Source organism: Rana temporaria, chromosome 2, assembly GCF_905171775.1.
Source record: "Rana temporaria chromosome 2, aRanTem1.1, whole genome shotgun sequence".
In the NCBI taxonomy this organism is placed as follows: Eukaryota; Metazoa; Chordata; class Amphibia; order Anura; family Ranidae; genus Rana; species Rana temporaria.
In genome coordinates, this window is record NC_053490.1 from 514,976,419 (window position 1) to 514,991,039 (window position 14,621).

The 14,621-nt window shown below is 44.0% G+C and overlaps 1 protein-coding gene across 1 annotated transcript in view; it reads left to right on the forward strand.

The window, feature by feature from the left end:
• The window catches only part of LOC120927973, a 76,031-nt gene that overhangs the window by 15,469 nt on the left and 45,941 nt on the right, over positions 1 to 14,621 (forward strand). Inside the window, exon 3 of the mRNA XM_040339008.1 lies at positions 9,098 to 9,280. Within this exon, the coding sequence (XP_040194942.1) occupies positions 9,098 to 9,280 (183 nt within the window). The remainder of the gene's footprint in view (positions 1 to 9,097; positions 9,281 to 14,621) is intronic.

A 14,621-nucleotide genomic window follows, 5' to 3' on the forward strand; every position in this document is an offset into this window, starting at 1 on the left:
ACGATACGCGCGTCGCCGTTCGAAAAAATGACGTCACCTTGCGCAAAGCACGGCGGGAGTTAGGAAACGGAGCATGCGCAGTAGGTCCGGCGCGGGCGCGTGCCTAATTTAAATGTTAGCCGCCCATTCAATTTGGCCCGCCTTGCGCCGGACGCATTTACGATACACCGCCGCAAGTTTCCAGGTAAGTGCTTTGTGGATCGAGCACTAAACCTGAAAACTTACGGCGGTGTAACTTAAATGGCTTAAGTTTCCAAAGGCGCAATTGTACGTGAATCTGGCCCTATAATTGTTATAGGTGTATTTTAAATGATAGAGACAAAATATCAACCAAAAATCCAGAAAAAACACATAATACAAATGTTATAAATTGAGTTGCCGTTCAGTGAGTGAAATAAGTATTTGATCCCCTACCAACCAACAATAATTCTGTCTCCCACAGACTAGCTAGTGGCTACAGTAAGTGCTCATGTGGTACACAGATTAGTCCTGTCAATTTAAGAAGGTGCTCCTAATGACACCTGTCCACAGAATCTCTTCCATTTATATCTTACCATCATGAGCAAGATCCAAGAGCTGTCAAAGGACAACCAGGGACAAGATTGTAGACCTGCACAAGGCTGGAATGAGCTACAAGACCATCAGCAAGAACCTTGGTGAGAAGGAGACAACTGTTATAGCGATTATTCAGAAATAGAAGAAATTCTAAATAACCATCAATCGCCCTCAGGCTGGAGCTTAATGCAAGATTTCCCCTCATGGGGTGAGGATGATCATAAGATAAGGGAGGGACCAGCCCAGAACTACACGGGAGGAGCTTGTGAATAAACTCAAAGCAGTTAGGTCCACAGTCACCAAACACACCATTGGTAACACAATACGCCATGGCTTGAATTCCTGCTGCGCCTGCAAGGTCCCACTCCTCAAGAAGGCACATGTACGGACCCATCTGAAGTTTGACAGTGAACATCTGAATGATTCAGAGAAGGAGTGGGAGAAAGTCCTGTTGTTAGATGAGACCAAAATATAGCTCTTTGGCCTCAACTCCCCACGTTTGGAGCAAGAAAAATGCTGACTTTGACCATAAGAACACCATCCCTACAGTCATACACGGAGGTGGAAACTAGGGTTGTCCCGATACCAGTATCGGGACCGATACCGAGTATTTGCGGGAGTACTTGTACTCCCGCAAATACCCCCGATACCTAAATAGAATACTTGATTAGCACACCCACCGACCCCCCCGCCGCCGCCGACCCGTTGCATACCGCAACAACGCCGCCGCCGCATGGGTTAAACAGCGTGCGGGGAATATCACAGCTTTCATTTGAATAGCAGTAGTATTTCCCGTCCCGTATAGACACTCCCCCTTGCTCGGGTTATGTCCAATCCCGAGCAAGGGGGAGTGTCTATACGCGGCGCAGCGGGAACACTACAGCTATTCAAATGAAAGCTGTGATGTTCCGCGCACGCTGTTTAACCCATGCGGCGGCGGCATCTAGGTATGGGGGGACATGGCTGCATATGTAGGGGGACATGGCTGCATTTGGGGACACATTTAAAAAAAAGTATCGGTATCGGCGAGTACTTGAAAAAAAGTATCGGTACTTGTACTCGGTCCTAAAAAAGTGGTATCGGGACAACCCTAGTGGAAACATTATGCTTTGGGGCTGTTTCTCTGCTAAAGGTACAGGATAGGGCTGTCCCGGTAATGATACTAGTATTGGTACCGAAGACGAGCATTTTCGCGAGTACTTGTACTCGAGAAAATGCCCAGATACTTCGGCAGTCAGGGATGATCGGTGGGGTTACAAGCACCGATCCCCCTGTATAGATTTCAATATAGCAGCTGACAGCCGCTTCTCCACACCAATCACCCCTTAATGTCCCTGTATCCTCCTCCAGTCCCCCTCTGTGTCCTCCTCTACTCCTTCCCCCATGCTCTGCTCCCCCTGTGCTCTGCTCCTCTGCTGCCTTTCAGGATGGAGAGTGGAGGAAGAAGCTGGTAAGCTGTCATTTACTGGCTTCTTCCTTTTCCAAATGAACAGTCAGTGATCACTGACTGTGCATTCATAACTGAGCATCGTAAACTGTGTTTATGATGCTTCCGTTTATGAATGGGGAGGAGCCTCTGTCTCCTCCATTCATCTCCAGTGCAGCTGAGGCTACAGAGAAAGGGACTGGGGAATCTGTGTCCTTAGTCCCTTTTCCTGTCCCAAAGGAGGAGATGTCCGGGGTCTGTTTAGGCCCCCCATATCTCAGCAAAGCCCCCCCCCCCCCCCAACAGGGCTGATTTAAAAAAAACATGATTGTAATAAATATTTAAAAGGTGAAATTGTAAAAAAAAATGTAATAAACATACTGACACCGTCCTCTACTCCCCCCCCCCCCCCCCCCAAAGAAAAAAGCATTGTAAAAAGAAAAAAAAACCTGCTGACAAAGTCCACGCATCATCAGTGATGCATATTCGTGGCACTGTCACATGACATTAAAACAAATCTATCGTAATCGGTATCAGCGAGGGGAAAAAAGTGTCGTAGTACAGAATGACTTTTCCACATTGAGGGGCCAATGGACAATGACCCAAATCATACCGCTAAGAAAACAAAGGAGTGGCTCAAGAAGAAGCACAATAAAATCGTGGAGTGGCCAGCCAGTCTCCAGATCTTAATCATATTAAAAAATGTATGGAGGGAGCTGAAACCTCGAGTTACCAAGCGACAGCCAAGAAACCTTAAGGATTTAGAGAAGATCTGTAAAGAAGAGTGGAGCAAAATCCCTCCTGAGATGTGTGAAAACCTGGGGCCAGATCCAGAGAGCAAGTACGCCAGCGTATCTACTGATACACCGGCGTACTTTCAAATTTCCTGCGTCGTATCTTTAGTTTGAATCCTCAAACCAGGATACAACGGCATTTGGGTAAGATCCGACAGGCGTGCGGCTTCGTACGCCTTTGGATCTTAGATGCAATACTTCAGCGCCCGCTGGGTGGAGTTCGCCTCGTTTTCCACGTCGGGTATGCAAATTAGCAATTTACAACGTTCCGCGGCCGTCGCATTTTCTAACGTCGTCTGTAGTCGGCTTTTTCCGGCGTATAGTTAAAGCTGGTATTTTGTGGCGTATAGATAGACTTGCCATGTTAAGTATGGCCGTCGTTCCCGCGTCGAAATTTGAATTTTTTTTTTTTTCGGAAGTCGTTCGTGAATAGGGATGGGCGTAACTCACGTCTAAGTAAAAATAATGACGTCCTAGCAACGTCATTTAGCGCAATGCACGGCGGGAAATTTCGGGACGACGCATGCGCAGTTCATTCGGCGCGGGGACGCGCTTCATTTTAATGAAACCCGCCCAATTTCAAATCCGCCACCAGAAATACACTACGCCGCCGTAACTTACGGCGCAAACTCGCTGAGGATTCGAATATACGCCAGGTAAGGTACGGCGGCGTAGTGTATCTCTGATACGCTGCGCCCATCTAAATGTATGTGGATCTGGCCCCAGGTAACCAACTACAAGAAACGTCTGACCTCTGCTCGCCAACAAGGGTTTCTCTACCAAGTACTAAGTCATGTTTTGCTTGGGGATCAAGGGCCAAATCCTCAGCCAGCGGGCGTAACGTAATTTTTCCTATTTAAGTTACACCGCCGCAAAATTTCTACCTAAGTGCCCGATCCACAAAGCACTTACCTAGAAATTTTGAGCGGTGTAACTTAAATCGGGCCGGCGCAAGGCGTTCCTCTTCTCCAGGGGGCGATTCCCATTTAAATGAGGCGCGCTCCCGCGCCGGCCGTACTGCGCATGCTCGTGACGTCATTTTCCCGACGTGCATAGCGCGAAATTACGTTACGTCGGGCTTTGTGGATTGCGACGGGACAATAAAGTTGCGTCGGGTAAAAAAAAGAAACGGCGGCAAAAAAAAAAATCGCGTCGCTAGCAAGAAAGGTCTGTTTTTACAAGGTGTAAACAGTTTACACCTTGTAAAAGCAGCCCTAATTTTGCGTTTGCAAAATAAAACTTACGGAGAAAAAGCGAAGCTGAAAAGCTTCGTGGATCTCCGTAAGTCCTAATTTGCATACCCGAGGCGGCATTTCGACGCGAAATGCCCCCATCGGCGGATGCGGTACTGCATCCTAAGATCCGACAGTGTAATTCAATTACACCTGTCGGATCTTCGTCCTAACTATGGGAAACTGATTCTGTGGATCAGTTCCATAGTTAGGACAAGGGATACGACGGAGTAACAGCAGTTACTCCGTCGTATCTCTTTTGAGGATTAGGCCCCAAATACTTATTTTACTCACTGAACTGCAACTCAATTTATAACATTTGTATCATGTAATTTTTTTTTTTCTGGATTTTTGGTTGATATACCGTTTCTGTCACTTAAAATACACCTATGATAAAAATTATAGACCCTTTTTTCTTTGTAAGTGGGCAAACTTACAAAATCTACTGGGGATTAAATAATCTCTTTCCCCACTGCAGCATTTGGGATGCATTTTTCTTCTGCTTTTTAAACCCCAAAAGAGCATCAAAAACTGATCAGTGTGAAAGGCCCCCTTTAGAAAAGAGTTTGCAGTACCAGATTTCATCAGCAGATGTCAGCATAGGAGGAACCTATTTTCTGTTCTGGCCCTTTGGTATATGATGTGCAATCTCCGGACCTCCACAACTTATTAGGGTAATATCATTGATCTCTATCAGCCTCTGGTAACATGTTCCCAGTTTTATAATGTCTTGTGCAGCATACAGGGCATCCGGAAAGTATTCACAGCCCTTCACTTTTTCCACATATTATTATGTTACAGCCTTATTCCAAAATGGATTAAATTCATTATTTTCCCCAAAATTCTACAAACAATACCCCATAATGACAACGTGAAAGAAGTTTGTTTGAAATCTTTGCAAATTTATTAAAAATGAAAAACATCCCACAGCTTTTTCCATGACACACGCAATTTAGTTCAGGTGCGTCCTGTTTCCACTAATCATCCTTGAGATGTTTCTACAACTTGATTGGAGTCCACCTGTGGTAAATTCAATTAATTGGACATGATTTGGAAAGGCACACCGGTCTATATAAGGTCCCACAGGTAACGGTGCATGTCGGAGCACAAACCAAGCCATGAAGTCCAAGGAATTGTCTGTAGACCTCCGAGACAGGATTGTATGGGCGCACAGATCTGGGGAAGGGAACAGAAACATTTCTGCAGCATTGAAAGACTCAATGAGCACAGTGGCCTCCATCATCCGTAAATGGAAGAAATTTGGAACCATCGGGGCTCCTCATAGAGGAGGCTGCCTGGCCAGTGGCCAATTTGAGTGATATGGGGGGAGGGCCTTAGTCAGGGAGGTGACCAAGAACCCGATGGCGACTCTGACAGAGCTCCAGCGTTTCTTTGTGGAGAGAGGAGAATCTTCCAGAAGAACAACCATCTCTGCAGCACTCCACCAATCAGGCCTGTATGGTAGAGTGGCCACTCATTAAAAAGCACATGACAGCCCGCCTGGAGTTTGCTAAAAGAAACCCGAACATAAATTCCTGATGCAACAAATATTGAACTCTTTGGCCTGAATGGCAAGCGTCATGTCTGGAGAAAACCAGGCAGCGCTCATCACCAAGGATGAGCTTTGTGTTCGAGTCAAACTCACGTTCCACTCAAACATCGTATTTTCGACCATTCGTGCCAAATTCCAGTAGAGTGTCACGGCCCATAATTCACTGCGGCATCGCAGTGCATTTCTGGCTGATGATTGGCCAAGCATGCACTATGACCCGCATGCTTGGCCAATCACAGCTTGCAAAAAACGGAGAGCCATAATTGGCCAAAGCCAGGGTGGCTTTGGCAAATTATGGCTCAGGGTGTTTAGTACACACCCCACACTATAAAAGGCCGCCTGCAGGTTGGCCTTGTGTAGTGTGTTGCGGAGAGAGAGTGTAATTTTTTGTAGGTAGATAGAGCAGGCAGGCTAGTCAGTTAAAGTTACAGTGTGTAGAGGATATATATGCATCCCAGGTGTTGTACATATATTTATACACTGTATAGTTTAGCTAGATCAGCTATTCCTAATTTACTGGCAGGCAGGTGATTGTGCTAGCTGCAGTATTCTCACGTGTTGTACTGCCTGTGTCCTCTGCAGTTTGCACCTAAAGCTACTTGGTGTGTACTGCCTGTGTCCTCTGCAGTGTGCACCTAAAGCTACTTGGTGTGTACTGCACGTGTCCTCTGCAGTTTGCTCCTAAAACTACTTGGTGTGTACTGCCTGTGTCCTCTGCAGTGTGCACCTAAAGCTACTTGGTGTGTACTGCCTGTGTCCTCTGCAGTTTGCACCTAAACCTACGTGGTGTGTGTACTGTCTGTGTCTGTGCTATTTTTGTCAATGATTTTCATCCATATTGCAGGGACCAGACATTACATTAAAGCCGCAAGCAGTTTTAAATGACTTTTTTCTTATAGTAATCTCATTTTGTGCAGGGACAGTTCTACTTCACAGGCATACTATAGACATCCAGCAGGTACGATATTTAAAGGAATTTTTCTTTTTCTTTTTTCACTTTAAGCATCATTAAAATCACTGGTCCAGAAAAAACGACTGTTTTTAAAACTTTGTTTTCCATTGATACATGTTCCCTGGGTCAAGACCCGGGTTCTCAAACCTGTTTTACGACAATAACTTGCATATTAGGCTTTAAAATTAGCACTTTTGAATTCGAACATTTGAGTCCCATAGACGTCAATGGGGTTCTAAATGTTCGCGCGAACGGTCGGTCCGTTCGAAGATTCTGGTGCCAACCGAACAGGGGGGTGTTCGGCATATCCATACTCATCACCTGGACAATACCATCCCTACCGTGAAGCATGGTGGTGGCAGCATCATGCTATGGAGATGTTTTTCAGTGGCAGGAACTGGGAGACTAGTCAGGATCGAGGGAAAGGTGAATGCAGTAATGTACAGAGACATCCTTGATGAAAACCTGCTCCAGAGCACTCTGGACCTTTATACTGGGGTGAAGGTTCATCCTCCAATATGACAACAACCCTAAGCACACAGCCAAGATAACAAAGGAGTGGCTACGGGACAACTCTGTGAATGTCCTTGAGTGGCCCAGCCAGAGCCCAGACTTGACCCCGATTAAACATCTCTGGAGAGATCTGAAAATGGCTGTGCACTGACGCTCCCCATCCAACCTGATGGAGCTTAAGAAGAAGAATGGGAGAAACTTCCAAAAATAGGTGTGCCAAGCTTGTAGCATCATACTCAGAAAGACTTGAGGCTGTAATTGGTGCCAAAGGTGCTTCAACAAAGTATTGAGCAAAGGTTGTGAATACTTAAAGCGGGGGTTCACCCAAAAATAAATTTTTAACATTACATTCAGCCAAGTTGTCCTAATGACAATCGGCTGTTTTTTTTTTTTCCCGTACATACCGTATTTCACCGCTGCTTCCCGGTATGTCTTCTGCGGGACTGGGCGTTCCTCTCTGATTGACAGGCTTCCGACCGTCGCATACAGCGCATCACGAGTTGCTGAATGTCGGTGCGGCTCTATACGGCGCCTGGGCACCGACGTTCGGCTTCTTTCGGCAACTCGTGACGCGTAGTATGCGACGGTCGGAAGCCTGTTAATCAGATAGGAACGCCCAGTCCCGCAGAAGACATACCCGGAAGCGGCGGTGAAAATACGGTATGTACGGGGAAAAAAAACAGCCGATTGTCATTAGGACAACTCGGCTCAATGTAATGTTAAAAATGTATTTTTTGGATGAACCTCCACTTTATGTACATGTTTGTTTGTTTTTTGTTTTTTTAATAAATTTTCAAAGATTTCAAACAAACTTCTTTCACGTTGTCTTTATGGGGTATGGTGTGTAGAATTTTCAGGAAAATAATTAATTTAATCCATTTTGGAATAAGGCTGTAACATAACAAAATGTTGAAAAAATGAAGTGCTGTGAATACTTTACGGATGCACTGTATCCCCAGCCAACAATGTATACTGTTCACACTCTTAAAGGGGTTGTAAAGGTACAATTTTTTTTCCCTAAATAGCTTCCTTTCCCTTAGTGCAGTCCTCCTTCACTTACCTCATCCTTCCATTTTGCTTTTAAATGTCCTTATTTCTTCTGAGAAATCCTCACTTCCTGTTCTTCTGTCTGTAACTACACACAGTAATGCGAGGCTTTCTCCCTGGTGTGGAGTGTCGTGCTCGCCCCCTCCCTTGGACTACAGGAAAGTCAGGACGCCCATTAACACACAGCTCCTTTCTCTATCTGCAACGTAGAGAGCATCCTGACTCTCCAGTAGTCCAAGGGAGGGGGCGAGCACGACACTGAGGATTTCTCAGAAGAAATAAGGACATTTAAAAGCAAAATGGAAGGATGAGGTAAGTGAAGGAAGACTGCACTAAGGTAAAGTAAGCTTTTTTTTTTTTAAAGTGTATTTTGCGCGTGTACTCGAGAGAAGAGTCGGACTGCAGGAGTTGGGAGTAGGCAGGCCTCCCCCAGAGGCAATCTGCCACCTTTCTCCATGCCCCCGGTGGCAATGGCGGGTGTGTGAGGGGGTCCTCCCACACAGCCCGCCCTACCTGCTCCGCTTTGAAGCACAACGGGGCAGAGGGACTCCCTATAAGGGAGTGAGAGGATCTAGCCCGCTCAATCAGCCCCGTTAGTCCTTCGCCTCTCTTTTTTAGAGACCGCGTGGTCAAAGTGCGTGCATGTTAACCCAATTTCGAGTGCGTGTAAGTGTGGTGGTTTTTGTGGGAGGGGGGTGGGTGTACTAAGCGCAGGCTTACCTCGCATAGCACACCCACCGGGAGCCGGGCTGAGACCACCAAACTCAATTCACATGTAGCCGAGACCGGGATCCGAACCCCTAGCTGCAGAGGTGAATGGCTTATCAGCGCAGTGCCAATCGCGTTGAGCCACCGCAGCTCCAAGTAAGCTATTTAAGGAAAAAAAATTGTACCTTTACAACCCCTTTAAGCATTACATTTATTGAACATTATGTCTGACCTTTTGGTGATGTCGGGGGCTGCATTTGAGGCCCCCTTTAGCTCATAAGTTGACAACCACTGAACTAATCCTATTTTTCGCTATAGGTCTATCGAATGAATTTACATGTTCAGCCCCCGGGACGGACATCATCATCACCATGACTCCACCAGAGATAAAAACACAAAAGTCTGAGCATGATGTTAATGGGAACTCTCTGCTTAAAGGAAGATATCGTGACCCAAGCGTCAACCCCTCCTGTATATTCAATTTTTCACAGGAAGCAGGGGGTAAGTAATGCTCTAAAGCTTAACTCTAGGAAAACCCCTAAAATACATGTACAAAGTATGGATAAGGATGATCAATTTTAACCACTTGAGACCCGCGCTATTGACAAAAGACGTCAACAGCGCGGCTCTCAGGTGCCAAGTGGACGTCTTTGGACGTCTTTTAAAGTGCATTACACGGGCGCGCCTCTGGGGGGCGCGCAGCGGGTAAACACTGTCCCGGCGCATCGCTGGGAAGCCGATGCGTGTGCCTGGCGGCCGCGATGTCCGCCGGGTACACGCGATCGTCGGTAAGACAGCAGGGACGTGGAGCTCTGTGTGTAAACACAGAGCTCCATGTGCTGTCAGAGGAGAGGAGACCAATCTGTGTCCCTTGTACATAGGGACACAGCATCGGTCACCTCCCCCAGTCACCCCCCTCCCCCCACACAGTTAGAACACACCCAGGATACACATTTAACCCCTTCCTCACCCCCTAGTGTTAACCCCTTCACTGCCAGTCACATTTATACAGTAATTAGTGCATTTTTATAGCACTGACCGCTGTATAAATGTGAATGGTCCCAAATTTGTGTCAAAAGTGTCCGATACGTCCGCCGCAATATCGCAGTCCCAATAAAAATCGCAGATCGCCGCCATTACTAGTAAAAAAAAAAATAATAAAAAAAAAATCATAATTCTGTTCCCCATTTTGTTGGCACTATAACTTTTGCGCAAACCAGTCGCTTATTGCGATTTTTTTTTTAAAAAAAAATACGTCGAAAAATACGTATCGGCCTTAACTGAGAAAAAAAATTGTTTTTAAAAAAAAAAATTGGGATATTTATTATAGCAACAAGTAAAAAATATATATATTTTTTTTAAATTGTCACTCTTTTTTTGTTAATAGCGCAAAAAATAAAAACCGCAGAGGTGATCAAATACCACCAAAATAAAGCTCTATTTGTGGGGAAAAAAAGGACGTCAATTTTGTTTGGGAGCCACGTCGCACGACCGCGCAAATGTCAGTTAAAGCAACGCAGTGCCGGAAGCTGAAATTTCGCCTGGGAACGAAGGGGGTTTATGTGCCCAGTAAGCAAGTGGTTAAGCACTGCCTCTTCTGCTACCTCTTTGTTAACACCGCTGAGCAACAGTTTGAATTTCCCACCACCACGGGAAATGGGTCAATCTTGGAAATGCGCTTTTTACCTACTTTCCATCCGGCCACTGTACATATACGGCTGAGTGGGTGCTTCCTCCTGAGTGGACATTCAGGAACGTCCCTCAGAAGGAGGGGGATCACGCGCGTGTCCGCGCATCGGCGCGATCCCGATGAGCTTGTGTCGGCGCATCTTCGATCGGCAGGAGGGCTCTGTGATTGGCCCTCCTGATCACATGACGGCTGTGTCCAATCACAGCCATCATGTGATGTAAATAGAGAGCTGGTTGCTAGGCGATTGGCTCTCCTCTCCTCACACGGAAGTTGTCAGTGAGGAGAGGAGAGCAGATCTCTGCAGCTGGCCGGTGATCAGTGTGTATGAGCTGTTTTTTTACACACTGATCATTACTCTAGTGTCCCCACACAGTGTAAACACACAAGTCCCCAAAATAGTGTCCCCAAAACACATGTCCCCACATATGTAACAGTAAAATCATATGTCACAATGATCATCTGCACAAATATGTCCGTGATCACCTGCGCACATCTGTACATGATCATCTGCATACATCTGTCCTTGATAACACAAACCAATTATTATACACTTACCGGGATTTTTTTTTACCAAACACATGTAGCAGAATACATTTTGGCTTAAATTTATGACAAAATTTGATTTTATTGGATTTCTTTTAAATAGAAAGAAGAAAAAATATATATATTTTTTTTCAAAATGTCCACAATTTTTTCGCTTATGTCGCAAAAAATAAAAAACCGAGTCATGAATATAAATACCACTAAAATAAAGCTCTATTTGTGGGAACAAAATGATAAAAATGTCATTTGGGTACAGTGTAGCACGACCGCGCAATTGTCCTTGAAAGTGCGAGAGCGCTGAAAGCTTAAAATTAGTCTGGGAAGGAAGGGGGTGGCGAAAGTGCCCAGTATTGAAGTGGTTAACCACTTGACCTCCAGATTATTTACTCCCTTTCATGGCCAGGACATTTTTTTGCGATACAGAACTGCGTTATTTTAACTGACAATTGCGTTGTTGTGCGACGCTGTACCCAAATAAAATTCATGCCATTTTTTTTCTGATACGTTTTTGGTAAAAAAAAAATCCCAATAAACATATATTGATTGGTTTGCGCAAAAGGGAGCTGGAATTATACTCTGCGGAGTGAGGAAACCTGAGAGCTAATCAAAGGAAAGGACAAACTTGTTTTGCACAGCACACATGAACAGAGCTGAGGCTGTCAATCACAGGCTGTGTCCTGGAGATGCCTCCCCTGTCACCTTTTTATCTTTTGGTGCCAGGAAAACTTGTCAGATGCGACTCATGCCGATAGCAGAGGAAGGAAGCAGCAGACAGAAATGACACTTAGTGCTCTGAATTCGAGACAAGTACACACTATAGAGGGATATGCTTTATTCATATTTCATGTCCCAGATTTCCAACCACTTTAACTTTACTGCTTAGTGGCAGGGTGGATTTGATTTATATCAAGTCGATATATAAATCATAATTTTTAAAGAGCAACTGTCATCTCTGTCCCGCAGCGGCTCCTCCTCTGACCTGCTATTGACTCCCCGACAGTCCCATTCACTTTAATGGGACGGCTGGTGATGCGGTAGTGACACAACAAGGTGAGGGACGTGGCGGCAGCAGGTGAGTGGATGCTCGCTATCAGGAGATCAATGTGGAGCCATTTGCTGATGAGAATCACTCCTGAACGTGAGCGTGTTTGACCCAATTAGGGTCTATGAAGGAGATAGGCTTCCATTGCACCTGGTGAAGGGAGCACTAGTCACGGATTGCCGTTTTGTTTGTGAAGCACGTTTTTCACAGTGAAATTTTGAAGTGCGCCATTTATAAGAAGACTCCTAAAGTGGTTGTAAACCCAACCACACATCTTACACCTACAGGTAAGCCTAGATTAAGGCTTACCTGTAGGTGCAAGAAATATCTCCTAAACCTGCATGGTTTAGAAGATATTTACACTAATTACAGGCGGCGATGTCTACGGCGCATGTGCGCTGTAGAGAATGGCGCAGGCGCACTAAAGGGGTAAATGCCGTATTTCCACGCATTTGTGGGGACCTGCCGTCCTGCACGCACGCTCCGGCCAATCACAGCCCCGGAGCAGCGAAAAGAGGAAGTATCTGCGAGGGGACATGGCGGCGGCGGTGAACGAGGAGGACTTCGGGGGCTTCGATATCAGGTAAGTGCCACATAATGATCTATGCATACTGGCTCATTATGCCTTTCTCTTGCAGGTTTTTTTTTTTCCCCGTTTTTCGGAGGGGGGTTACTTCCTCTTTAATTTTCATCTAATTATTTTCATGCACATGGACTTCTTTTTTTTTTATGATTATTCATCCTACATACTTGCCTTATTATTCATATGTGTATGCATTGACACTGACACCTTTTATTATCCTTATCATTTAACATTAGTTTTAGTTTTTTTGTTCTTTAGCCTATAGGAACGCGATTACATTTTCATCACTTTTAGCCATATTGTTGTTTTGTGAGAACGCCCAGGTGATAGCAGCAGCTAGATTTTTACATCACATATTTGACATTTTGTGTTAGTTAACATGTATTCACTTACCACTAGGTGGCAGCGCACAATTACCTTATTATAGTTATGCTCGCTAACAGGCGCTGCCATGATGGATCAGAAATGACAGGTGCTCTTTAAATGTAAGCACTCATTCTTGCTGGTAGTTAGAGTCTTTAATATTTGCAAAAAATAAATAAAAAATGAAGGTTTCCTATTTAGAATAATAAGCTGTCAGGTTAGTAAAGCGGCAATATCAGAACTGATTCAGTCATATAGTTTGTAGCAGTGGCGGCTGGTGCTCCATTTTTTTGGGGGGGCGCAAACAATACCACAACCAACCCCCCCCCCTGATCACTCGCCCGCAATAGGGCCTACAGACAGACAGGTAGATAGATAGATAGATAGACATGTAGATAAATAGATAGATAGATAGAGGAGACAGACATGTAGATAAATAGACAGACAGACAGATAGATAGATAGATAAACTAGAGAGACATACATGTAGATAGATAGATAGATAGATAGATAGATAGATAGATAGATAGATAGATAGATAGATAGATAGATAGATAGATAGATAGATAAACAGACATGTAGAAAGATATGAAGATCAATAGACATGTAGATATATAAATAGACAGACATGTAGATAGATAGATAGATAGATAGATAGATAGATAGATAGATAGATAGATAGATAGATAGATAGATAGATAGATAGATAAACAGACATGTAGAAAGATATGAAGATCAATAGACATGTAGATATATAAATAGACAGACATGTAGATAGATAGATAGATAGATAGATAGATAGATAGATAGATAGATAGATAGATAGATAGATAGATAGATAGATAGATAGATAGATAACTAGAGAGACATACATGTAGATAGATAGATAGATAGATAGATAGATAGATAGATAGATAGATAGATAGATAGATAGATAGATAGATAGATAGATAGATAGACATGTAGATAGATAGATAGATAGATAGATAGATAGATAGATAGATAGATAGATAGATAGATAGATAGATAGATAGATAGATAGATAGATAGATAGATAGATAGACATGTAGATAGATAGATAGATAGATAGATAGATAGATAGATAGATAGATAGATAGATAGAGAGAGAGAGAGAGAGATAGATAGATAGATAGATAGATAGATAGATAGATAGATAGATAGATAGATAGATAGATATGAAGAGAGATAGATAGATATATAGATAGATAGATAGAGAGATAGATAGATAGATAGATAGATAGATAGATAGATAGATATGAAGAGAGATAGATAGATATGAAGAGAGATAGATAGATAGATAGATAGATAGATAGATAGATAGATAGATATGAAGAGAGATAGATAGATAGATAGATAGATAGATAGATAGATAGATAGATAGATAGATAGAGAGAGGGAGATAGATAGAGAGAGGGAGGGAGATAGATAGATAGATAGATAGATAGATAGATAGATAGATAGATAGATAGATAGATAGATAGATAGATGAGAGAGAGGGAGATGTATCACTGTCCTTCACCAGGGATTTAGTAATGAATAAGAGAAGTATTAGATCAGTCCCCCATGGCCCCCCTTCTCTCCCCTCTCCTGCCTGACACATG